Source organism: Ursus maritimus, unplaced genomic scaffold (genome assembly GCF_017311325.1).
Source record: "Ursus maritimus isolate PB19 unplaced genomic scaffold, ASM1731132v1 scaffold_32, whole genome shotgun sequence".
NCBI lineage: Eukaryota > Metazoa > Chordata > Mammalia > Carnivora > Ursidae > Ursus > Ursus maritimus.
Window position 1 is genome coordinate 8,892,061 of NW_024425786.1, and position 27,127 is coordinate 8,919,187.

Here is a 27,127-nt window from a genome sequence, read left to right on the forward strand (position 1 = left end):
CGTAAAGCCCTCCGACTCCCCCAAGCCTTCTTCCGCCTCTGCGGTCCCAGTGAAGTTTTGGGAATTCATCGTTCAAAAAAAAAAAAAAAGAAAAAAAATCCCAAGTCGGGGTTGAATTTTAAATCCTTTTTTCTCACCGTCTGATTTGAGACTCCATCATTTTGTGGCTGACGCCTGAGGCAAGAATGCCTTTTTGCTGTGTGTCACCTTCTGAGAAAGAGCTTTGGCCTCTGACGCCCCACACTGCAGTCTTTCTCCCCGAAGAGAGTGGTTTTGGTCATGTGACCCAGGATGACTCTGATATGAATCCTGAGAAGCTTACATGGCCCTCATGCCTCCCCCTGGCCTCCATCTTTCTCATCCGGTCACCCCGGGGGTCGGTCGGTCAGTCGCTGGCGGCAGGGCAGGGAGGCCCAGGGCCTCTCCCTGAGCTCTGCAGACTTTACATTCTTGTCGTCCTCTTCCCGCCGCAACAGAACTCCCTCCGGCACCCACGCCCTCCCATCCCAGCTCCCTTTCCTTCCAGGAAGATCTAGGCCTTTGATGCTCCACGGGGCACGGTTCTCCTGAACGAGCCTTTGCTGGGGTGATTCATAAGCTTGACGTGTCTCTCGTCCCACAGGGCTTTCCAGAGCTCCACTAGTGACCCCACAGAGCGGAGTGCTAACAGTGGGTTCTAGGTACCGGCAGGGGGGCGGGAGAGACTTTCCCGTCTTGTTTGGGAAAGGGGACTTTTGCCCCAGCTCACAAGCTGCAGGAGGCAGAATTCCACCTGATGCACCGGGAGGAAGGGACCCAGCGCGGGTGCCCGATGGGAAGGGGGAGAGGAGGTGTGGGCTGGGCTTACTCAGGGCCTCCCCTTCCTCAGAGAGAGGCCTGGGCAGCCGGGAGAGCACAGTGGGGTGAGGGGGGGCATTAGTCAGCTTGAACTCAGTCAATGCTGGAAGAAGGGCAGCGTTTACTGTAAGTTTGACTCTGCTCCCACTCATATCTGACCTAGACTTGTTTCTTGAGTTGATTGTGATTCATCCTTAAGCTCAAATGCACCTTCCTCCAGGCCTCTTTTGCCTCAGGAACATCATCAGAGGGAAAATGGGGCTGAGGGAGATCTGGGGAGCCCCAGAAACTTGGGGGTCGTTGGCCCAGATGGTTAGTTTAGCCCAGCCTGGGCCGGCATGGCCTCATCGGGCTCATGCACTGACCCTGGGGGTGGCCCGTCTGGGGTCACGGCCGCCATTTTCCAGACAAGGATGCAGACGCTCAGAGGCAGGGGACGGTCTTGCCCATAGCGCCAGGATGGGTCAGGGGCTGAGTGGAACCAAGGCCTCAGACCCAAGGGACAGAATGTCAAAAAAGGCAGCTCAGCCAGACCGGTTCTCCAGCTTCTCTCTCTCCTGCCACCTCCCCCTGAGGCGCTGTTGGGGTGGAGGGCGGGAGGTATCCTTCCAAAATCTTTGCTGCCTAGGGTTGGAAACCACTGGCGTTCTCAGTGGCCTCCCTGGTGGGGCGAGACCTTTTCTATGCCGCCCAATTCAATTACTCACTGACTTCTTTGGTCTTCGGGGATATTCCTCCAAGTACTCAACTCATTCATAAAATTCATTCATAAAACCATAAAGGAGCAGCCGCTCTGCGCCTGGCGTGTACTCAGTGCTGTGGAGAGGTAAGCCATTATTAAGCTCCTCCTGGATGCTAGGTATTGTGGATGCAGGATGAAGGTGAACCGGTCCTTGCCCCCGAGGGTGTGGGAAGAGGGACCCAGAGGAGAGTGACCAGCGCTGTGGGGAGATCTGTCCCCCACCGCAGGGGCCTGTACTCGCTTCTGCTTGTGCTGGTTGGGGACAGCCTTTGCCGCGGGGTGGGGGAGAGAAGGGGGCCAGGGGGCAGAGGTCGTGATAAGAAGCTGTATATCGTGGATCACGCCAATGTCCTCGCCAATGGCCGGGTCGAACAGCATGTCTGTGGGGGGGTGTGGGGATGGGCTCTTGAAGCTTCATCATTGGCTTCTGTGCACGGTCTCTGGGCCTCCAGGAGCTGCCTGCATGATGCGGTTCCTGCAATGCAACAGGCCGAGAGTTCTCTCTGTCCACACAGTCTCGTGCTGGAACAGGGGGCAGTGGACACTGGGCCCCTGGCTTCCCTCCCCACGCAGGCTGGGATGGTGGAGGTGGTCCCTTCTAGCAGGTGGGCTGACATGAGGAGGAATCCAAGGCACCTCCAAGAGCGGACAAAAGCTAAAGTACCATGGGGAGGGGGGGCAGCTCCCTATTCTTTAACGCCGTTCAATTTTCCCCGGCAGCCGCTGGTGTCCCTCAGTGGGGCTGGGGTTGCCGCTCCTGGGACTGCTAGCCCAGGGCTGGCGGATTTGATCACATCCGAGGTATCGCTGAATGTGAGGCCCGAATCCTTGCTGCAGCCCCAGAACTTTCAGGAGGACCGTGATCTGAACAACTGGCTCAGGGAGCTGGTCTGGGGTTTCTCTAGGGCAGGCGGGGCATCGGTGAGAAGTGAGGAGTTACCCGTCGCAGAATTTGGACCCAAAGCCAGACCTTGATTATGCTGACTTCCTTGCCTCCATGCGGTCCATCCCCTCTCGTATCAGTTGCTCTATAATCTTCAGTGGCTCCCATTGCCAAAGGCAACATTTCCCAAAGTCACTTCCAGGGAACAGGTGTTCCATGAGGAAAGGGTTCCATGACCAACTAAGATTGGGAAACAATTTGTCTCTGCCCCCCAACTTGTCGTTGGTGAATCAGAGAGCAAGCAAGCTCCTTAAAGGCCCCACGTTTTAAGCTGTAAACTCTCAGATGGAATCCAGTGGTTGGTGGGTTGGTTGTATTTTATTCTTTGGTTTTTTGTTTTTTGTTTTTTTCTTGTCACCTGTGGATATCGGGTGGAACCAGCATTTGGTGGCACGCCGTGTGGGAAACGACGAGTAAATGCAGCCTGTCTGGCCCCGAGTCCTGGGCCTCTTCTCCTTCTGCTCCCACTGTCTCGCCCCGCAAACCACAATTTCCCTACTGCTCTGTTGTTTCCCGCTTCTGGACCTTCTCCTCTGTGGTGCCTTCTGCCAGGGAAGTTCTCCCCTCATTTTTCCTGCCCAGATCTTACCTTCCTACGAGAAAAAGCGGAAGTGCTCCTCCTCCAAGAAGACGCCACGAATCCCCCACGTTCTTGTTCTCTCCCTGTTGCGTGATGCTCGCGTCATTCCGCTTTGCTTTGGTGATCCCCGTGTTTTTCTGATCGTGTCTCGAGGCTCTCCTTCAGTGATTCGTCCAACAGATGGCTGCGTAGTGTCTCCCGCGGGCCGGTCGTGGGAGCTGCGCTCGTGGGCTGGGACTCTCTGGCACTGGCTTTCGTGGGGCCCCGCAGCGCCGAGCCCAGCGCCTGGTCCCCTCCCCGCCCCGGGCCTTCAGGGAATGCTCGGTGGAAGGGGACACGGCTTTATTCTTTGCCTTCTGGGTTGGGGACCTGGTTTAGTTCCCTCGTGGGGCGTCTTTACCACCCATTTAGTGGCTCAGAACAACACAGAGGATTATCTTTCCGATCTGTAGTTCCTAAATCCCAAATGGCCCTGGGCTGGAATCGAGGTGTGGGCAGGTCTGCGAGCTCTCTGGAGGCTCGAGGGGGAAAATGCATTACCTTGCCTTTGCAGCTGCTGGAGGCACAGCATTCCACGGCCCAGGCTCCTTCCGCCTTCTTCACGCTGGCTGCATAGCCCCTCTCTGGCGCTGGCGCCGTCCCCAGCTTTCTCTGGCACGGACTCGTCTGCCCTCTCGAGGACCCTCCAACTGTGCTCACTTGGACAATCCAGGGTCGTCTCCCCACCTCAGGGTCACTCGTTAGCAGCCTCAGTTCCCCTTTGCCACATAAGAGACATCATCAATGGCTCTGGGGATTAGGACGGGCACCTCTTTGGAGGGGCACTATTCTGCCCACCCCAGAGCCCTTCTGGTCTTCTTCCATCCCACGGGGGAGATTCGCAGGGAGCACGGCTACAGTTCTTGTGAACTCCATCCCAGGGAAGGTCTCAGCTGTTGCTGGCATTGGCTTCTACCAGGGGTGCCAGACTCCCTTCTCTGGGGGCGGCGGGGGGGGTCTGTTTCTGGGTCTACTGTCTTTGGGTTTTATCTCCAAACGTGCAGCCATGGATGGACTGTGTGCCTGTGGGTGTGTTTAAGGTTGGGGAGGAGCACGGCTTCTATTTTAGGTGGTCTCTTGGCCTGGAGCTCCAGTGCGCCCGGTGGGTGGAGAGCGGGGCTCAGGATCCCCAAGGACCAGGAGATGACAACACCCAGCCTTCTGGCAGAGTAACCGAGTAGTTGCTTAGGAGCAGGGCTGTCGTCAGCAGAATACCGGTCCCTTAAAACGGCCACGTCCTAATCCCTGGAATCTGTGACTGTCACCTTACACAGAGAAGGGCACTTCGTACCTGTGATTAAGGGTATAGACCTTGAGAGGGGGAGATCAGCCTGGATTATTCAGGTGGGGCCACTGTCCTCACTGGAGCCCCTTAAAGCAGGAACTTCCCTGGCTGTGTCAGGCAGAGGCGATGTGGAAGAAGAGGGAGATGTGACGGAAGGATGTGACAGAAGGATTTGCCCACCAGTGTGGCCTCTGCAGAAGGAGGAGAGGAGCGGTGCGCTAAGCAATGCCATCCAGGGGACACAGCAGTTTCCAGAAGATGACCTTCACTGATGGGTAGCAAAGAGATGGGACCTCAGTTTTCACGGCGAGGAAATGGATTCTCCCCCATAGCCTCTGGCAAGGATGCAGCCCAGCCCACACCTTGATTTTCACCTGCTCACACTTGACCTGGACTGGGTGGGGGGGCGAAAATGGGGGATCTCTGAGGGAGCGGCAGGAAGGATGAGTTGGGGGGTGTGCTGGACAACGGGAATGGGGTGGTCGGGGAGCAGCACGTCCCATAGGGAGGGAGGGTAGGGGTGGAAGTGGGGATGGGAAGCAGGTGGGAGAGGGGGCCAGAGGATGCACAGGCCAGCTGGGTCTCCTGGGCCACTGTCGGCACTCTGGGTTTTATTCATAGTTCCATTGGAACCCTTCAGCAGGGGTGGAGGGAGGAGACCAGGTCTGTGTCTTGAAAAGATCCCTCTGGCGTCTGCGCTGTGAGTGGGGCACGGGGCTCACGGTTGTTGGGAGGAGGGCTTTGGAGGGCTACTGGCAAGTCCATATTGGAAGGCGATGAGGAAGTGTTAGTGAATTTGAGGGTAGTGCCAGGGGTTAAGCAGTCAGGACTAGTGACACAGAATGTAGTGGATCAGAGCCCACACAGGACGGTTCGGGCCAGATCCTGGCACTAACACTGTTCAGCTGTGTGATTTTAGGCCAAGTTTCTTAACCTTCCCATGCCTCAGTTTCCCCATCTGTGAGATGGGATAGATAGTAGGTCTAGGGTGGGACCTGGGATTCTGCATCTTTAGCAAGCTGCCAAGTGGGGCCAGTGCTCCTGGTCCAGGCACCTCACCTTGAGTAATAGAGGCAGGGATCCCCTGGGATAGGGGTGGGGTGCCATCCCCCCAGCTCTGCCTGCCTCTGGTCCCTTTGGCTACTTTGCATTTGATCTGACTCCTCCAGCCCCCCACCCCCCACCTCTAGCCGCTTGGTTCCTGCAGGTGCGGCCCAGCTCTTGTTCCTCTATGCCGCTGAAACCAGGTGGGGCTTTTTGAAAGTGAAATTTACCAGGTTTTGTAGGGAAAACCAAACCAGCCTGAAAACAGGCGGGTTTAGAAATGGAAAGGCTTCAGGCTGCTCTCTTTTTATCTTGATGCCACCAAGGTCAGGCCCCAGGGGTCTGGCTACACAGCTCATTACCCTGTGGACACCTCGCTTGGCCTTGAACCCGCTGGGGAACCCCACCCAAAAGCCCCCCTTCCAGTCCCCGGGCTTCCCCCTCCCACTCTCCCCTCTCTGATGCCCCTTCTCTTCCAGGTCAGGGCCAGTTCCCCAGGGGCAGCAGGAACTGATGGGCCATCCAGGGTCTGGGCCCATGGCCAGCGGGGATTGGCGGTGCCTCAGTGTCCACGGGGTCAGTCTTCTTGGGGCTGCCTTTGTGCTGAAGGGGAAGGCCTGTGTGAATGGGCAGTGGTGCAGGGCAACAGGGGACCTGGGGGCCAAGGGGGAGATGGCAGAGGGAGAGCAAAGAGCAGGGCCAGAGGTGAGGGCTGGGCCTGGGGCGTGGGACTGGGCCAGCTTCTGGGGATCACAGAGTTGCACAGGTGAAGCTCAGGGCTCCAGATGCCCCCCCCCTCCCCCAGTTTATGGGAAAGTGCGGTTGTCTCCCCTCCTGGAGCAGCAGCTCCTAGAGGGTATTCGGGGGCCAGCTCAGCTCTCTGACATACAGTAGGTGCTCGACACCCTTGTGGAACGGTCAGAGTGGTTGGGAGTCAGCTGACCTCGACTCAGATCCCGCTCTGCCACCAGGTGCTACGTTGGGCAGGTCCTTCTCTCTGAGACCAGTTTCGGGGGTAGTAGGGTCTCACAGTAGGGTCCCACAGGGCTGTTGGGTTCAACAACTGCTGTTGTTACTTCTGCAACACGTGTGCACTGCGCTGGCCCCATTTTCTGGGTGCTTGTAAAGCCATGCATGACGTCATAGGCAAAAAAATTCCCCACTGTCTCTGCCAGAGAAGGCCAGCCACAGCGGCCTGGGGGCATCTGCAGTGGATGCTGGGGGATGGCGCTGAGCTGTGTCCCCACCCGGACTCGGCCTCTGCCCCTTCCTCACAAGCCCCACACTGGAGCGAGGCCCCCACTCTTCTCCCAGGGCATCCTGGCTGAGGTCCCAGCGTCCCTGGGGACCGCGAGAAGACAGCGCCCCCTCGTGGCAGCCATGGATTTACAAGGTTTATTGTGAAAATTGTTGCCGTCTTTCTTGAGCACCCATGATTGACCCGTGTGGTTTTGTACAGTTGCTTTCTTTTTCTCTCTCCCTTTATGTATACATAAAGAATACAGAATCAAATATAAAGTCCGTATTCACCAGCTATGTCAATATTCTCTACAGACCCACTCAGATTCAGAATCCAATCCAGACATTGCATTCAGCCACAATGTCTCATTAGTCTCCCTATTCTGGAACATTCCACAGCTCTTCTCTCTCTTTCATGCAAAGAGTCCAGACCATTTCTTTTGTGGAAAGTCCTCAGTTTGGGTTTATTCGATGTGTCCTCATGATTTGATTCAGATTATGGACTTTTAGTAGAAAGACCACAGATGTGACATGGTGTCCTTCTCAGCACAATAGACTCTTTTTATTTTACAGATGGGCAGCCTGTGGCCCAGAGAGGGGAAGAGAACTGAGGACACAGTGAAGCTCAAATATCCTGTTGGCACTTAGTAGCTGTGTGACCTCGGGTGGGTAACTGAACCTCTCTGAGCTTCAGTTTCCTCATCTGTAACATGGGCTGGTGATCTGGCCTCAGAGGGCTGGCAGTGACATAAAGGAGGAGATGTGTGACTGCGGTGGGGGGGAGCGATACGCAATACCATGGGTTCCCCATTCTTCTCTGCACCCCCCACCCCACTGACTCAGGATGTGGTGGCAGGAAGTGAAGGGTAAGAATTCAGGCTCCCCTCAGTTGCTCCCCTGACCCTGGAGAGAGAGCAGGGCCTGGACTGACAGCCCCCTCAGAGTCCATAATTATCAATGAGATGAGTGGGCAGCCAGAAGGGGAAAACCCAGGCCAGGGACCCAGAATTTTCTCCACTCTCGGCAGGCCTGAACCTTTGCAACCCCACCCCGCTCGACCTGTAGGTGTCCAAGCTCACTTGTGAAATGCCGTGGGTCAAGCAGGTCTCTGTCCCCAGAGAGGCTCCCAGGAGCTCCCTGGTTTACGTGAGAAGAATGAGATCCTGCTGGAGGGAGGAGGCTGGGTGTGGGTGGGTGAAAAGACTGTCCTCAAGCCTGGGGCTCTGGGTTAAATGAGAAAGGAGGCACGCATGTGCCACGGGACTGGTGGTGTACAAATGTCAGATTATGTTTATTTCCCATTTATATGGTAACATTTCAGACGTGCAAAAAAAGAAAAAAAAGAATAATGTAATCAAGGCTCTACATATCCACCTTCCAGCCACACTGGTGTCCTTCTGCTCTTTGACTATAACAGAAGTATTCATTTATTGGTGTTCACTGTTCCCTTGGCTGGAGAGGAGAGGACAGAAGCCCCTTAGACCAGCCAGGTCTCTCCCCTGTGGGGGAAGCGGGGAGATGGTTTCTGTTTTCTCCCCAAACCAAGAAAGCCCGTTCATCTCATTCATCCCACAAGTGGCCGCCTGGGCTCTGCCAGGCACCCCCTAGGAGGCCGCACATAGAGAGATGGGACACAGCTCCCTCCTTCCCTCTCCCCTCTCCCTCCTGTCTGCCTTCCTGGAGCCTAGAAACCTGCTTCATGTTCCTCTTTCTTTCTTTCTCTTCCTTCCTTCCTTCCTTCCTTCCTTCCTCCCTCCCTCCCTCCCTCCCTCCCTCCCTCCCTCCCTCTCTCTCTCTCTCTCTCTCTCTTTCTTTCTTTCTTTCTTTCTTTCTTTCTTTCTTTCTAGATTTTATTTATTTATTTGAGAGAGAGAGCATGAGCAGTGAGGAGGGGCAGAGGGAGAGGGAGAAGCAGACTCCCCGCCAACCAGGGAGCCCAATGTGGGACTTGGTCCCAGGACCCTGAGATCATGACCTGAGCTGAAGGCAAGCGCTTAACTGATTGCAGCACCCAGGTGTCCCATGCTCCCCTTTCATTCTAGGGCAAAGGACAAAGTTCCTCCCCTAGGATGTCAGCAGAGATTTTTCTCTCTTAAGCCCCCGTCTGACAAAGGGACTTAACTTTCAAAGAGCCCTGGAAACATACGGGGGAACTTGTTAAAAATGTGTATTCCTGAAAAAAGTGAGTGTTGGCCCCTACTTTACACCATGCACCGAAATGAAACCTGACTATGGAAGATTAAGGGATATCATCTAACAGATAATGTGGGAGAGCATCTGAATGACATCAGGCCAGCAAATATTTCTTATAAAGGACATTGACCATGAAAGAAAAGATGAATAAATTGTCCCTCATTAAAACTAAGGCCTTCTGTTCATCCAAAGGCTCCCTGGGCACCTGGGTGGCTCAGTCGGTTAAGCACCTGCCTTGTGTTAGGGTCATGATCCCAGGGTCCCTGGATCGAGTCCGTATCGGGTTCCCTGCTCAGTGGGGTGTCTGCTTCTCCCTCTCCCTCTGCCCCTCCCCCTTGCTCGTGCTCCCTCTCTCATTTGCTCTCTCTCTCTCTTTCTCAAATAAATAAATAATCTTTAAAAAAATTAATTAATTAACAAAAAAGTTTCCCTTAAGAGGGGCGCCTGTGGTGGCTCAGTTGCTCGAGCGTCTGACTCTTGGTTTTGGCTCAGGTCATGATCTCACGGTCTCGGGATCAAGCCTGATGTCAGCCTCCATGGTCTGTGTGGAGTCTGCCTTGGATTCTCTCCTTCTTCCTCTCCCTCTGCCCCTCCCCCCACTAGCATGCTCTTTCTCTCGCTCTCTCTCTAAAATAAAATAAAATAAAATCTTAAAAAAAAAAGGGCCCCCTTAAGAAAGTAGAAAGGCCAGCCATAGAAGGGGAGAAGATATTTGCAGCACATTTATTCACCAAAGGGTTTGTATCCAGAATATATAAAGAGTTCCCACACATCAATAAGAAAAGTCAGACAATCCAATTTTTAAAAAAATAGGCAAAAGACTTGAAGGAGCATCTTATACAAGACAATATCCGAGTGGCTAACACACATGTGAAAGAGACCCAACATCATTACTCCCCAGAGAAATGCAAACTAAAGGATACAATGAAATAACACTGCACACACAGCAGCATGGCTAAAATTTTTAAAACCGACACTCCCAAATGTTGACAGGGATGGGGAGCAACTGCAACGCTTACACCCTACAGCGAAGGGTCAGTACAGCTTAGAAAACTATGGAGAGTCTATCAAGGCTGAGCATATACATACTTTATGACCCATCCTTCTACCCCTGGGCGGAGTCCAACAGAAACGTGTCTATTTGTGCACCAAAATATATGTATAGGGCTGTTCCCAGTGGCATTACTCATAATGATCAGAAGTGGAAACAACCCTAAGGCCCATCAAGAGTAGAATAGATAGACCAGTTGTCCATATTCACGCAATGCAACACTACACAGCAACGAACTTGAATGAATGGTTGCCATATGCCACAGTGTGGGTGAGTCTCACAATATAATGTTAAGCAAAAGAAGCCAGTTGCACGAGAGCAGTGATGGTTTTACCTAAGTAAAGCTCAAAAGCCGACAAGACAAATCTATGGTGGAGAAGTCGGGTTAGCAGCTGCCTTTGCGTGTAGTGCGTGGGAAGGGGCGCGAGGGAGGGTGCTGGGTGCCGGCAATGTCCTGTGTCTTGATCTGGGTGCTGGCTGCAAGACATGGTCACGCTGGAAAAATTCAGTGGGTGGGCAATGTCTGTAGAGCGTATTAGACCGCAAAAAACAAATTTACTAGAAATTGGTATTGCTGGGTCCATGCCAGGGGCCAGGTAGGAGGCAACTGAATTAATCAGTCCGGGGGAGAGGGGACCAGGTGGAGCAGGCGGGGGGGACATTGGTCAAAGGCCGAGAGAGTTTGCCGGGGGGTTGGATGTGAGCATGAGAGGAGAGAGGGCAGAGCCCAGGTTTGGGGCTGAGTGATGGAAGGCTGGAGAGCCATCACCTCCCCAGGGGGAGCGGGTCTGAGGCAGGTGTGAAATCAGGTGTTTCTGTCCTGATTCTCTTCTAAAACTTGAGGCTCAGTCTCAGGCCTGGTGCTGATAGTGAGTAGAGATCGGGCCTCCTGGGACCCGAGGGGCAGGAGGGATGCGTGTCTGGGATCAGCCTGGTCTCACCAATTTATCCCGCCCTTCAGGATGGAGTTCGGAGGGACACCTGCAAGGAAGGCCCCAACCACTCCTACGACGAGACTGCTGGGAGGTGTTGTTACCGCTGCCCTGTGGGTGAGTGGGGGTGCTGGGGAGGGACAGGAGGGGATTTTTGTCCTCAAGTTATAAAACTCCAGGGTGATTGGTGAGTGGGCAAGACGGAAGCCCACATTGTCATCATCACGTTGGCTATAGATTTCTGAAGGTTTTGTTTTTAGTTACTGGCTGGCCCCTTATGAACACTAACTGTACTCACACTGGTCTGAGACCTTCAGATGCATTGCATGAACTTATCAGTATCCTTTATTAATCTCATTTTGCAGATGAGGTTGGCGGGGTGCTGTAAGGTTAGGTATCTGGCCCAAGGTCACAGAGCTGGGAAATGGTGGAGCTGGCCAGGGCTGGAGCCCAGGGTTCTGTGACTCCGTAGCCTGGGCTCTCGACACCCCTTGACTGTCCCTCATTTCTGAGTCTGGAAGCCCTTTGTGGTCCTCATCTTTTCCAGCCCAGAACATGCATTTATCTCTGGGCCACCTGAACCATTGATCTCTCTGGAACCAGGCTCCCTGCTCAGAGTCCCTTCCTGGAAGACTCACGCAGCCCCAGCACCATGATTGGCTCCGAGTAGATTATCAGCCTGCCCACCCTCACTTGGCCGGTGCTTCTCAGGCCCGAAAAGGCGAGCAGCCAGAACGGGGTGGTGAGGCACTGGCATCCTCCTGGTTGTTATCAGAATTCCCAAGGCACATCCAGTGGCCGGCGCCGGGTGGGGCACGAGATAGAGCTGAACCCCGGTCTCTGAGCTCCGGCGCAGAGGCGGGAGCGGGGGAGACGCTAGTTCCCGCATCGGAGGGCATGAGGACTGCCTCGTGCTTGGAGGACAGGAGGCCACTGGAAGTGGGGGGTGACCTTCAGGATAGGTAGGAGGCCCACCTACCCATCCTCTCAGCCTGCCAGCATTGCTGTCTGGAGGGTGACGTCAGACCATGGCACGCAAAGTCACCAAGGGTAAGTGGCCGGAGCTGGGCGGGAACCCCGGTCTGTCGCTAGACCTGCAGCCTTTCTGATCCATCGCAAGGGCAGACCGAGCCTAAGATCAGCGCTCCCCCCAAGGACCCAGAAAAACATTTTGGGAAAGAATTTGGTATTTTCTATTTCCAAAAATGGTTCAAAGTTGTCATGGTAGGGGAAAAAGTAGAACTTTATTGGATTTTCTAACCTTTATTTTATGGTTTCGTGTAGGTTTTGAAGTACCTGTCAGGTAGGGGCCTGTGCTTTCTTTAGTGCCTGGGACTCCTGTGCCTGACTGGCCAGCCCCCACCCACTCCCCCTATGCCTGCCCATCCCCCACCTAACCCTTCCCCCACTCTCTTACGTGCTCACTCCCTCCCCTCCTATCTCCTTCACCCCTTCCCCATTCCTTCTGCCACGCATTCCCCATCCCATCCCCCCACCTAGCTCAGGCTGCTGGGGTGGGGCTGTCATAACACAACACCACAGTCGGGGGAGTGGGCGTGGTGTGCGGGGGTGGGGGGCACCTCCACGACAGACATTTGTTTCCAGACCATTCTGGAGGCTAGAAAGTCCAAGATCAAGTTTCCAGCAGGGTTTGGTTTCTGGTGAGAAGCCTCCTCTTCTTGGCTTGCAGAGAGCCCCCTTGTCATGGCGGAAGGAGAGAGAGGGGTGGGGGAGAAGGAGAGAGAGAGAGAGAAAGAAAAAAGATACATTTTTCTTTTTCCTCTTATGAAGCCACCAGTCCTGTTGGATCAGGGCTCCACCCATAAGACCTCGTTTATCCTTAATCACCTCTGAAGACCCTATCTCCAAGTAAAGCCACACTGGGGGTGAGGGTTTCAGCATATGGATTTGAGGGGGATGCAATCAGGCCGCAGCTCCATCCCCGCCCCCACCCGCCCCCTTCATCCTCCCACTCCTCCCATCCCCCTTTGGCTTGTTCTGGCACCCATTGGTCCAACAACTCTTCATGGCTCCATCTTATCGTGAGGTCACTGGCTACCTTTCCCAGCCTTTTCCCCTTGGCCTTTCTTCTGTGCTTTCAAGTATCTGGGCCTTTGACATGCCTGCCTGCCCTCACTGCTGCTGGCACCTCCCACAGTCCTGGCACCCCTTCCTCCAGGAAGCCTTCCCTCACCAGCCCAGGGCTGTGTGGCGGCTTGCACACTGCTTCTCCCCTGGACAACCGCAGTCAGGGCTCAGGGATGGGGGGGTGCCCACAGGGCTCTGTGACTTTCCACAGGACCCATGATTCCAGCTGCAGGAAGAAAGACAGACACTTGCTTCCCACGCCCTGCAGCTCCCTTCACCCCCGCCTGGCATGGTCCCCACAGGGTGAAGTGGGTGGAGACAGAGTGATGGCTGCCCCCCCCCCCCCCCCCTCCCTCCACTTAGACGCTGTGACTTGGGAAGAGAGGTTTGCCGTCCCCCACGTTCGCTCTCCGTGGCCCCGTGACTGGGGGTGGCGGAGGACCTCTTGCCCGTGTGGTGGGCGGGGCATTTTGCTGGAGTTTTATTGACCCTGTGCTTCCGGCAAGCAAGAGGAAAAAAGAAAAACCCACAAAAACCCCTTCCTCAGTCTCTGGGGGAAATTTCTGACATTTTGCCCGCCCTCTGCAATCAGCGCTCAGCTCAGCTGTGTGGCAGTGTTGGCCGGGGGGTGGGTTGCTGGAGGAAGGAAACTGGGAGACCTTTGAGATTGAGAAGTTTAGATGTCACTGAATCTCTCTTCTTACCCAGCCTGTAGTGCCCTTCGTAGCATCCTTGACAACTGCTCCCCGGCCCTCTGTTTACATACCCTCAGTGATGGGGAGCTCACTCACGACTTCACACCAAGGACAACAGTTATGGCCCATGGAGCATGCTCTACGCCAGCCCAATGCCGGCCCTTCACCTGCATTAGCTCACTGAACCCCAGTAGGAACCCCAGAGAGGAAACTTGGACACGGCAAGGTTCAGAGATTTTCCCATGGTCACGCGCTAATAAGTAGCTGGTGGGGGCCACACTGGAGCCCCCACTGGCTATCTCAGAAAGTCTGAGTCTGGCTAACTCAGAAACCTGAGCTCTTCCCCCTTACCTGGTGCTGACGCCCAAGGCAGAGCACGTCAGCGAAGAGCCCATGTGGGGGCTACAAGCCCCTTACTTCCTGGATCACCTCCCCTCCCCGCCTTTAGTGCCCAGACCCGCTCCCCAGAGTGAGAGGAGGGGAGCCTGCAGAGGTGTGAGGCTGCCTCGCTGTGTGTGTGGGGGGGACAATGTGAAGCCAGGCCCCATGTTGGCAGAGAGCATGGCTTGCTTGGGGCCTGGTGAGTGTATCCCATCTTGTCCCAGGAACTGAGGGATACTCCAAGGGCTGTGAGCAGGAAGGAGGAGGAGGAGGAGGCGTCCTTGGCCCTCTAGCCCTTGGCCAAGCTTGGGGGGCCACAGTTCCCTTCCCAGTCTGTTCTCCCTCCGTCACCAAGAGGGACACATGGCAAACATCTTTCAGCCCCAATTCCAGAGCCCAAGAAGAAAGCATCTGATGGTGCAGATAAGCCCAGATGTCCATCTCTGCTCTGGTTCCCCCCCCAACCCTCCCAGACCACTGCAGGGGGTAGGGGCAGGGTAGGGGGTCGTTCTCCAAGAAGGGCAGCCCGTGGGCTGGGAAGCCCTTCCAAAATGCGTCTGCTGCCTCAGGCTGTTAGAGTTTGGGGTGGTGCTGCTGGCGGCCATGGGAACACACTCTTAGGGAACCTGACCTGACTGGAAGGGTCTTCCTTGAGGAGACGATATCTAAAGGAGTCCTGGGGATGCGCAGGGGTTGGCCAGGCCAAGGTGGGGAGGGGGTGTGCTCTGGGCAGAGGCAAAGAATGTGCAAAGGCCCGTAAGTCCGGAGCAGTTCTCAGTGTGGGAGTTTCTTTGGCCAAAGCAGCTGCGGCCGGGTTGCAGGACCCTGAGTCAGAGGTGAGGGGCGGCGTGGGAATGTTCGCACAACCTTTGAGAATATCTGGAGTCAGCAAAGCGCCCTGAGACCGAGGGTGTATGGCTGGAGACAGATCAGGGGCAGAGGGACCCCTTCTAATACCATCTCTGCAGCCCTGGAGCCTTTCTCAACCATTTTTGTTTCTGATTTTGAAAGTGATTCAGGGCAGAAGATCTGTGTGGAAAATGGGAGAAGAAAACAGGAATGAATCAACGCTCATAATTCTTTGGCTCTGGCTGCTTCCAGCCCCCGGGGCCTTTCTGTTCCTGGCATGAGCCACGCTTGTTCTGCCCTCGGGGCCTTTGCACGGGCAGTTCCCTCTGTCTGAAGTGCTCTTCCCACAGCCCTCTGTACAGCTGCCCTCCTCAGTCCTCGCAGACTCGGGAGAGGCCTCCCTGGTCCCCCTCTCTGGAGCTCTCCTGCCTCTCCCTCTGCCTTCTCTCTTGGCTCCTGCTTTATTTTCTTCAAAGTTTGTGGGCACACTGGAAACCGACTTGCTAATTTCCTTCTGCACCTGCTTGCCTCTCTTCCCCCAGGCTCGAGGACAATCTCCACGGGAGCGGGGACCTCACCTTCTCTAATCTCGAAGTCAGAGCCTGGCACAAAGGTGGTGGTCAGTAAATGAGTTGAATGAATATATAATCCTACCACCAAATGAGTCACTTGAGTCCTTGACTAGATTTCCTGCAGCAGGGGGGTTTCTAGACTTCACCCCAAACAGCCCCTGGTGCTGAGAGGTGATTTTAAAGGGATCCAGAGTGGGGAACTGGATGGGGTCAGAAGATCAGGAAAATTCCACCAGGGGATGGCATTTCAGTGTGACCTGGTTGGATACAGAGGGTTCCCGGTGGGTAGAAATGGAGATGGATGGACACCTCGGCCTGGGCGAAGAACATTTGTATTCATTCCCTAGGGCTGCCATCAATAAAGTGCCACAAACCGAGCAGTAGACACAACAGAAATGGGTTGTCTCACAGTTCTGGAGCCTAGAAGTCTAAGATCAATGTGCTGGCATGGCCACGTGCCCTCTGAAGGCTCTGGGGAAGATTCTTGCCTGTTTCCCAGCTTCTCATAGCTCCTCGGCTGGTGGCAGCATGAGTCCGGTCTTTATCTGGCTGTGTTCCCGTATGCACGTCCTGTGCCTTGTATCCAAATTTTCCCCTTTTTATAAGGACGCAGGTCATTGTGGATTAGGGTCCAGCCCAATGACTGCATTTTAATTTAATGACCTCTGTAAGGACCCTGTCTTCAAATAAGATCACATTCTGAGATACTGGGGTTAGGATTTCAGCGTGTCTTTTTTGGGGGACATAATTCAGCCCATCACGACATTCCAGGACATAGGAGGGGTGCCAGAGAAAAGATCAAGGTACCCAGTGGTGGCTGCTGCATGGAGCCCATGAAGTGAGCCATGTACGGAAATGCCAGAGCAGGGCTCGGAGCCAGAGGGAGGCCTGGAATTGCGAGGCTGGGTCCATATTGATGAGGTGGTCAGAGCACGAATTGATCAGATACCGGTGTCAGGCCCTGTGAGAGGGGAATCACTGGTGTGCAGAAAGGAAAAGATTCAACCTTGAGGAGCTGACAGTCATGGGAGGAATTCAGATACTAAGACAATTCATCCCACAACTAAGTGTGATGACACTGGATTAAATAGATTACAGCAGAGTTTGGTATAGGAGGGTGAGGTACATGGATCTCTGACGGTTTAGAGCAGGGATCCAACCAAGTTGCTGACAAAGTGACACCTTGACAATGATGTGAAGGCTGAGCAAGAGTTTTCCAGGGGAAAGGGGAGAGGCGCGTTCCTGGCAAAGGGCCAGCTTGTGCAAATGCCCTGGGGGCAGAAGGGAGCATGGCCCCTTTGGGGGACATGGAGATTCTGGTGTGGCTTGAGATTAGACGGTAAGGGGACTGTCGGTGGGCAGAACCACCTTAACCACAGTAAGGACCTAGGGCTCTATCCTGGGAGCCATGAGATGCCTTTGAAAGTTTTAGGCAAGGGGTGATGGGGTCACATTTACCTCTCTGAAAGACCACTTGGGGAGGTACTGAAATTTTCTGAGTTAGAGGATGCCAGCCATCAAGCTAGTATTTCTGAGAGGTTCTTAACACGTTTTTCTAGAGCAGGCGATTACCTTGGGGTCTAGGGACTCCCAAGTGTCCCTGGGTAGATTTCAGGAGGGCCTAAACCTGAATGAGTTCACTCCTTTTCATCAGTCTCTAATTTAAAATGCCCTGTATGAATTCTTTCCGTCATGAATTAAGACAACAAAGCACGGTAATGATATTGTAGTGTCTGCAGCTTTTTCAACAACGGAAATCAGATATTCTCATGATATCTTGCAATGATATCACAGTTGCCACAGATATCACGAAATAATATTTATGCTCATCGGTACGTTGAAACTATGATATTTATTAGATTTTGTTTAATGAGTTTGCAAAGAATCACATATATTGCTATCACTTAAATTATTTTAATGCTTTGATAACCGTGCTCTCACATAGCTAGGTTCCTTGGTAATCCCATGTGTTTTATTCTAGGCACTTAGAAACATGATTCCCAGTGGTGTCCCACATTTCCCCAGAATGACTAGGTGATACAAGAAATGTTGGGGGCCCATGGTTTAGCCTAACTTACTTATGTCCAAACAAAGTTAGGGTAGAGGAATAACTGGCTCAATAACAGAAGACGGTGGTGTCTAAATTCGGTTTGGATGTCCTCAGGAGTCCACTTCTCTCTGTCCTGGACTCTACTTGCGTCTGAATCACCTCCTTCTCTGGCAGGCCGTGGCCACGCTGCACCTGCCACGATCCGGCAGCTCTGGACTTAAACTGCCCTTTGCACCAGGAATCCAACAATAAAGAGAGGCGGTCTTAACCGGTAGCTTTTGTGAAACTCTCAGAGATGGGGCTCATTGGCTGGCATGGGTCATGTGTCTCTGAACCAATCATAGTGGTGAAGAAGATTACTCTGATTGGCTTATTGAGGTCACGTGCCAATCCGGAAGACTGAGGTATTCTGATTGGCCTATCTCCGTCATGTGCCCATCCTGAAGGATGAGGTATTCTGATTGGCTTATCTGGGTCACGTGCCCATCTCGGACTCAAGCTGCGGGTGGTAAGCATGCCGGCTGGTGTGGTCGCTGCGCGCAGAGTTGGGCGGGCAAGCGAAGGTGTTCTACTCTTTTGCCCCACGGAGTCGGTATGAGCCGCCATGCTTCTCCCATCCTTGTAGAGTGCGAGTCAGGGACTGCAGGCTGGTTTGCATGTGTCCAGTCAGGCTGGCTCTGGCTCTTCGGGGTCTAGGACTTACGGCTCCCCAGTTCCTGCGGTGAAACAGGACTCCCGCCCGGAATGACAGCAGCCGGTGCTCCTCCAGCGCTTGCTGTGTGCTAAGCACACCTGTTTATTTTCACAATGCCTTCACCTCACTCTACAAGCCGAACAGGGGGATCCTGTTAACTTCGTGGTGCCCATGACTCACTGGATCTTGCCCAAGCCAGCAGTCGGAACCCCCAGGCCCAGGTCTTCCACGCAACCTGTGCGGCTTCTCCCGCCTGCCCGCTGACCTTAGGCAAGGCCTGCTCTCTCCCCGGCAATGCCTCCGTGTAGAACCCGAGAGCTGGACTGCCGTGTTTGGGGGGTTTTGGGGTGGAGCTGCGAAGGGCTTTAGGGATGAGAGGTAAGGTCTGGGGTGGTGAGGTCTTCGCCAAGGCGGCCTGGCCTGGAGCTTCTCTGTTTTCTTCCCCAGGGCTGACCTCGCAGCAGCCGTGCGCACAGGGGCCATCGGACTGTGGGAAGCAGTGCGAGCCTGACTACTACCTGGACAGGGACGGCCGCTGCAAGGCCTGTGTGACCTGTGTTGGAGGTAAGGACCTTGTTCTTCCCTCTAGGGGCAGCTTCCGGGGCGGGGGGGGGGCCTCTGGGGGGGTAGGCAGAGAAGGTGGAGAGCCTCAGGATTTGGTGCCTGGACTCCGAGTTGGCCCCCTGGTGCCTTAGTGTACCCGTCTGGATTTGTGAATTGGTATCAGCCATGATATTTGGCATCCGTTTTTAGAGACTTTGTTAACATGTTTCTTCAAGGGAGGGACTCACATTTATTGAGTTTAATCTTCACAAAACCCCTAGGCGAGTATTTTTTTCCCTTTTTAAAAAAGTAATCTCTATGCCCAACTTGGGGCTCAAACCCATGACCCTGAGATGAAGAGTCACATGCTCTGCAGACAGAGAGCCAGCCAGGCTGGGGGGGCGGGGGTGCAGATTCTTTTTTTTATCCCTGCTTTACAGTGATTAAACCCAGGCTTAGGGAGGTTAAGGGCCTTTCCAAAGTTACAAAAGCCTGGTAAGTTGAGCTGTCTGTCTGACACCAAGAGCTGTGTGCTTTACCTAAGACCGCAAGTGCTTCCAGGAGGCTTCCCATAGCACTTTCATTGTTAATCTCTTATTATGGTTAGTGAGTGTGGTTTGTGTGCTCTCTGGTGTTCGTTTTGTTTTGTGTGGGTTTTTGTGGGGTGGGGTTGGGAAATTTGTTGAGATTTCTTGTGCCCTAATAAATGTTCATATTTTTAAAGCATGTTTAGTGTGTTTGGAAAAAAAAACATGTGCTCTTGTTTGTTGGGTACAAAATTCTCCATATACCTATTAGATCAACCTTGTTAATTGTGTTATTTAATAATATGCGTTCTTTTAAAATAATTTTTTAAGTTTATTTAAGGAATCTCCACACCCAACGTGGGGCTCGAACTCACGACCCCAAGATCAAGAGTCACATGCTTTATTGACTGAGCCAGCTAAGTCCCCCAAAATAATATGCACTTTTCTTTTGCAGTCTTATTTATTTTTGTCACCTTCTCAAAGGTTGACGTCTGGGATAGATGTGTAAAATCCATCTCCCCTGTGCTTGTTTTTCATCAGATTTTCATTGTGTTCTATTTATTTTTGCGCTCTATATGTCAAAGCTATGTTATTAGGTACAGTGTTCACGAATACTGTGTTTTCTTGGTGGGTTGGACCTTTCATCAGCATGAAATATACCTCTTTTCTCCTTACAATGTATTTGCCTTAATTCCATTTTTGTTTGATATTAACATTGCCATTCTTCTTTGTCTAAGTTAGCATTTCTCTGGTATATCTTTAAGTTTTTAAAAATATTAAAATGTTTTAAATGCTTTAAAATGTTTAAAAAAGGTTTTAAAACGACTGCATTGTATTAAATGAAAGTTATATGCATTCATTATGAAACATTCAAGCAATACAGAATTGTGAGGAAGAAAGCCAGCTCTGCCCCTTCTCCCTCGTTGGAGGTCTGTCTGACACTTCTCTGTATCTCTATATAGAGGGAAGAAGAATGGGAAGGTTCACAGCCAGACACACACACACACACACACACACACACACACACACACACACGAGAGGGAGGGAGGGGCAGAGGGAGAGGGAGAAGCGGACTCCCTGCTGAGCAGGGAGCCCAGGGTGGGTCTTGATCCTAGGACCTGAGATCATGACCTGCACTGAAGGCAGCCGCGCAACTGACTAAGCCACCCAGGTGCCCCGAGAAAAGGGATTTTTAAGAGGATGAGATCATACTGTTTATGATGTTCAAGTGATTACATTTAATTTTATTCAAATGTATCAGAGGAAGAAGAAACTAAAGTGAAAATAAAACAATCACAAGAGTGCAGTTTCTAAAAATAAAATCCTCTAAAATTAAGAAGAGGTTATGAAAATCAAGAAGCAGTTGGAAATCATTAAAGGAAAAACTATCTCTTGTGGTAAAATCATGTTCTGCTTGTTTCAGTTTTTAGATGGGGTAGAGTAGATTGGCTTCCTGTAATGAAAAATGAAGTAATTAGCTTGCTGCCTCCTTGTCCTCTTCCTGACTTTTATTACTTACTTACATTTTTTTTTTACTTTGTTATTGCCTATGGTGTTTATATTCTTTTCCATAATCCTGAGTCCCTTGGCCTGTTAGCTTTACTTTGCTATTTAAACTTACTCATTGTGCACTACGAGTACATTGACCATGGCTTCTCTGTTTCTGAATTTTTCATTTTGATTTATTGCTTGGTTGGTTAGATTTCACTGACCTATGGATTTTTCAGGAAGGACTCATCTTTGCGCATCCCTCAAGGGATTCTTTCGTGTTTGAGACTGTTTCTTGCCTTTATACTCGAATGACAACTTGGACAGGTATATGATTATTCCTAGGACCTGTTTTCTCTAGAACTTTGTAGGCATTGGTGCATTGTCTTCTTGTGGTGAATATTGCTGTGGAGGGGTCTGCTATCTGCCTTCTTTTTTCCCCTTTGTAGGTGACTGCAAGAATAATTCTGTCATTATCCTTAAGGATCAAAAACTTACCAGAATATGCCTTGATATTAATTGTTTGGGAAGAATTCTTCCTGGTACCTGGAATGTCTTGTCTCTCTCTCTCTTTTTTTTAAGTTTTTATTTATTTAAGTAATCTCCATACCCAACATGGGGCTTGAACCCACGACCCCAAAATCAAGGGTCTCATGTTCCACCGACTGAGGCAGCCAGGTGGAACATAGACATAGAATGTCTTTTCTATCAGCAGATTTAGTTCTTCTTTATTTCAGGGAAATTGACCTGGATTTTTATTTCTGCTAAAAATATATCTCAGTGTTAATTTTATGGATGCCTCTTATCCTTAAGTTTGATTGTGTTTACCTTTCCTCCCTGTCTTCTTCTTTTCTTAAAAGATTTATTTTTTTGAGAGAGAGAGACAGAGACAGAGAGCAAGCATGAGTAGGGGAGAGGGGCAGAGGGAGAAGAAACAGGCTCCCCGCTGAGCAGGGAGCCCGATGATGATGATGATGATGATGATGATGATGATGATGGTGATGATGATGATGGTGATGATGGTGATGGTGATGATGGTGATGGTGATGATGGTGATGATGGTGATGGTGATGATGGTGATGGTGATGATGGTGATGATGGTGATGATGGTGATGGTGGTGATGGTGATGATGGTGATGATGGTGATGCAGGGCTCCATCCCAGGACCCCAAGGTCATGACCTGAGCTGAAGGCAGACATTTAACTGACTGAGCCACCCAGCGCTCCTCTCCCTGTCTTCTTTAATTGCATTAGTATCTTCGTCTTTTTACCTTGCATTCACTGATATTTTCTCAATGCTTTCTTCATGTCATGAGCTCGGTCTTCTTTCTGATCTCTTCTGCTGCTTGCCTCCCAGGTGTCACCAGGGCTCCCAGGACACTGGTAACGTATTTATTGGATTTCTTGGTGGTGCTTTGCATGTCAGTTTGTTTTCTTTAGCTCCCAAGTCTTCCTTTTTATCCCATCCTTTTTAAATGATCCTCTTTTCTTTGAGGTTTTCCTTTTCTGAATTTGTATTCTTTTTTTTTTTTTAAAGAGATTTAATTTATTTGTCAGAGAGAGAGAGAGCACACAGGCAGGGGGAGCGGCAGACAGAGGGAGAAGCAGGAGCAAGGAGCCCGATGTGGGACTTGATCTTAGGACCCTGGGATCATGACCTGAGCTGAAGGCAGACATGCCTAACCAACTGAGCCACCCAAGCGTCCTGCTGAGTTTATATTCTTATTAACTTCTTTTATAGTATGAAGCACTCTTGGGATTGCTTTTGTTTCAGACTGGGTTCTTTATCTTTCTAAAATGTATTCTATCTCTTTTAGATCTTTTTCTTTTTCTGTCTTCCCTTCTCCCTCCCTTCCTTCTTTACTGCTATGTAAAGGGTCGTCTTCTCTTTTTTCGCTTAAGCTTAGCAGGGGCTGCAGCTGTTTCTGTCTTCTTTCTGCCCTGCTACAGTGTGGCTTCTCCTTTACACCCACCCCACCTCACTGGGCTCTGGTTTGTCTTTTCTGCTCAAAGCTTCAGCTGGGGGCAGAGTGTTACTTTTCAAAAATACTGTAGTAAAATGTACATAACATAAAATTGATCATTGTAACCATTTTTTAAAAAGATTTTATTTATTCATGAGAGAGAGAGGCAGAGGGAGAAGCAGGCTCCCCGTGGAGCAGGGAGTCCAACATGGGACTCAATCCCAGGATCCCGGGATCGTGACCTAAGCCAAAGGCAGACGCTTAACCGACTGAGCCACCCAAGCACCCGATCACTGTAACCATTTTAAGCATACTGTTACATGGTATCAGGTGCATTCCCATTTTTTGGCAACACTCTCACCATTTTCCAGCTCCGGAACTTGTTCGTTTGCCCCAGCTATGACTCTGTCCCCATTGAACGCTAGCTCCCTAGCACGGTGCCCCCAGCCTTTGGCAATTACCATTCTACTCTCTGTGAATTTGACTACTCTAGGAAGTTCATACAAGTAGAGTCCTAAAATATTTATCTTTCGCGACTGCCTTATTTCCCTGAGCATCATGTCTTCAAGACATGGTAGCAGGTGTCAGGCTAGTACACCATTGGATGGCTCGACCACATTTTGTTTATCCGCTCATGTTGATGAAGACTTGTGACGCTTCTACCTTTCAGCTGTTGTGAGTAGTGCTGTTGTATACACGGATCGACAACTATCTGTTCAGGTCCCTGCTTTCAGTTCTTTTGGGGTATGTACTCAGCAGTGGAATCGTTGGATCATGTGGTCATCCTGTTTAATTTTTTGAGGAATCCTGAGTGTTACTTTTGAAACTGATTTTAGGAGCCGGAGGGCCTGGGTGGGAGGCAGAGTGCAGCCAGGGCTGGGCGCCATCATCCTTGCTGGGGCAGGGGTCTGCCTTCCCTTCCGCCAGAGGCATTACCAGAGCTCCTGCTGCCTGAAAAGAGGAGTGGGACCTCTGCTCATTTCCACTGGGCCTGCCGTCCTGAAAGTTAGCAAGTCCGGCAGCCTTTTCCACCTTTGCCCAGGCCTGTGATACTACGTTTGGGCTGCTACTCTGAGGGTTTTTATCTTGAATTTTCCAGGGATGTCAACTGTTTGCTCTCAGTCGGACTCTCTCTTTGATTTTCTAGAATTCTCAGGACTTTCCCTCTCCTCAGGATGGCTCCTGGGGTGCAGGCGAGAGTTAGGGGCTACTCTGGGGCCACTACAGCAAGCAAGAGAGAGAGACGAGACAGCCTCCTGGGATGGTTTTAGGGGCCAGGCCTGGGAGAAGCGCCCATCCTTTTTGTCCAGATCTCATTGGCTAGAATCCTGTCACATGACCCAAACCCAACTGCAAGGGAGGCTGGGAAATGTAGTCTTTCTGTGAGCCCACATGAAACAAATTGGTGCATACAGCATTGTGCTCCAGAGGATTCCTTTTTATGGTTTCAATTTCCTTTCTTTCCTTCCTTGAGCTCCACTGGATTCCGTTTTATAGCTGCAAATTGCTGAGAATAGTAATTGTGCTGATTCTAACGGCTTGTTCTGTGTTTTGTTTTCTTTTATCTGCTTTTTCAAGAGTTAGTTCTGTTTTGATTGTGGAGATCTTTTCTCTTGGTGCTGGTTTTCTCTCGTGCTTGGTGACCCTTCTGCACATTGTATCTGATCACTGGGGTCGGGGAGTGTGTTCTTTAGTGGCTGATCTTCTGGGTCTGCAGGGTCCCTTCCTCCCACGAAGGACCAGCCCCGGGGCACTGTCACGCTCACCTCACCCAAGAATCTCCTGGGGGAGATGCTTGGCTTCTGGATCAGTGGCCTAAGTGGGTGAGAAGTGTTGGGAGACTGACCCAGCTGGGGGCTCCCACTTCCCCGGGGCCTGCCCCTGCCCTGCACCCGCTGGGAAACTGGAGTACCCCACCCCAGAGCCTCTCCCAGAATAACCCTCTTGGGTATATTTTGGGCTGCAGGCTTTGGTCCCCTTCTTCCATGCAATCCTACCTGCCTTCCATGTTTCAGGAAGCCTTCACCATTTCTTTGACCAAGGATGCCCTGTGTTGCTTTCCACAGATGTTTGCATTTGCCGATTACTTACACCAGGGATTTTTTTTTTCTCTCTCTTTTTTTTCTCTTGAGATGAAATTTGCCATTTTATTTATTTTTAAAAATTAAATTAAATTATTTGTTCTTGCAAGTAAGCTCTTCGCCCAACGTGGGTCTTGAACTCACGACCCTGAGATCAAGAGTGGCGAGCTCTACCGACACAGCCAGCTGGCCCCCCTAAAATTCACCATTTTAAAGTGTGCAATACAGTGGTTTTATTGTACTCACGATGTGCACCCACCACCACTATCTGACCTCAGAGAATTTCCACCTCCCCCAAAAGAAGCCCCTATCCTTCCGATTCTCCTCCAGTTCCACTCCCTTACAGTTGTACTCTACATTCTGTCTCTGGATTTGCCTCCTTGGACATGTCACAGCCATTAATATATGGCCTTTAATGACTGGCTTCTTTTACTTTGCAGTGAAAGGTTCATCCGTGTTGTAACACAGGTCATTCCTTTTCATGGCTGAGTAGTATTCCATTGTATGGATATACCCCATCTTGTGTATCCATTCATCATTTGATGGACACTTGGGTTGTTTCTACTTTTTGGCTGTTACGAGCAATACAGACATGAGTATTAGGTTTAGGACCCTCCTCCCAAACCCCTGGCAACCACTGATCTTTCTAGTGTGTCTCTATAGTTTTGTCTTTTCCAGAATGTCACAGAGTTGGAATCACACAGCACGTAGCCCTTTCAGACTGGCTTCTTTCATGTAGCAATGTGCATTTAAGGGTTCCTCCAGGTCTTTTTTTTGGCCCATTTAAAATGGGGGAATTAGTTTCTTTTTAATACAATTGTAATGGGGATCTGGGCGGGGAAGTGGAGGCTGCCTCATTGGCCCCGCCTGGCTTCTTGCCTCCATTGCAGGAACACTCTGGAAAGAAGGGCTGAGCATGCCAGCTCCCTGCCCGATGGGAGGCCACAGCGGCATCTTCTATCAGGGGCCAAACTGGCTCTGAGGGTTCTCTAGGTCCCTTCCCCCATCCTCCCTCTGTCCACCGTGACCCTTGTTTATGTCCCTTAGACGAACTTGTGGAGAAGGTGCCGTGCGCAGGGAACTCCTCCCGCGTCTGTGAGTGTCGGCCTGGTATGTTCTGTGTCACCTCAGCCATCAACTCCTGTGCCCGCTGTGAGCCCCACTCCACCTGCGCACCAGGGATGGTCGTCCAGTTCCGGGGTAAGTATCCCCAGCCTCAGCCCAGCAGCGAGATCTGGGCCTAGCTGCACCTCTCCCCGCCACTGCCCCAGATCTCCAGATGACCTCCGACCTCCCACTTCCTGCTTCCTGTTGGACAGACCTCTCTCTCCTTTCGAGATCCTGTAGGCACACCTACTGCAGAGCCCCCTTCCCTGTACTTTGTGTCCCGAGCTCAGAAAGACCCTGGTGGCCGGAGGCACAGGCCTGCCTGGACGAGGTTTTGGGTTGGTTTGAGGCTCGGGGCAGAAGTTCTCTGATGCCTCGTAAACAAGAAGCAAACCTCAGGTTTCTGTCCTGGGAGTTCCCCAGAGGATTAGGGCCGGTTTCCCCAACTCACTATTGAGGCATTGGGAGTTAGAGTTGCTGAGAACTTGGGTTTCTTTTTCAACTTGCTGTGTGAGCTCAGGCAAATTCCTTACCCTCTCTGGGCTTCTAATTTTCTGACAATACAAGGAGGCTCATGGCCAGAAAGGAAGTAAGGGGCACAGATGCTGTGTGGGTGGTATTGAGGGCACCTTTCGGAAGGGAGGCATGGGGAATGGTTGGGCTTTGGACCATGGCCCCATGGCGGTGCCATAGCCACACAGGCTAGGGAGGAGGCGAGATGGAATCAGAGGGAGCCACGCCCACTGGGGAGAAAAGTGCCAACACCGAGCCATGACACTACCACTTCTAACCTGGTCCTTTTCCAAAGCCCCATCCTTACTACCTTCTCCCCCACCGTCCTTCCTTCCTTCCTTCTCTCACACCCCACGGACAGCACATCTCCCAGTCCCATAGCATTTGTCCCCCTAATTCTCTTTCCCATTCCCCACCCCCATTTCCTCCTGTCATTCCTTGCCCATGGCAGACAGGCGGGGCCACCCTTGCAAAACCAAATCTGATTCTCTCTGTCTCTCTCCCTCTCTCTCTCTCTCTCTCACACACACACACACCCTGCTAAAAAAACACTTTAGTATCTTCTCATTACTCTAGTGATAATGACATGATTCTTTGGCAGAAGAGAACAGATTTTTGGAGGAACTTCTTTTTTTAAAGCTGCGCCATTTGGCATTTCTGGGCTGCTGGCTTATTTGGCTCCACGTCTGG

The 27,127-nt window shown here is 51.7% G+C and overlaps 1 protein-coding gene across 1 annotated transcript in view; it reads left to right on the forward strand.

The window, feature by feature from the left end:
- TNFRSF8 (TNF receptor superfamily member 8) overlaps positions 1–27,127 on the forward strand; it is a 61,691-nt gene that overhangs the window by 2,412 nt on the left and 32,152 nt on the right. Inside the window, exons 2-4 of the mRNA XM_040645543.1 lie at positions 10,915–11,002; positions 18,662–18,778; positions 25,865–26,017. Coding sequence (XP_040501477.1) covers positions 10,915–11,002; positions 18,662–18,778; positions 25,865–26,017 — 358 coding nt within the window. The remainder of the gene's footprint in view (positions 1–10,914; positions 11,003–18,661; positions 18,779–25,864; positions 26,018–27,127) is intronic.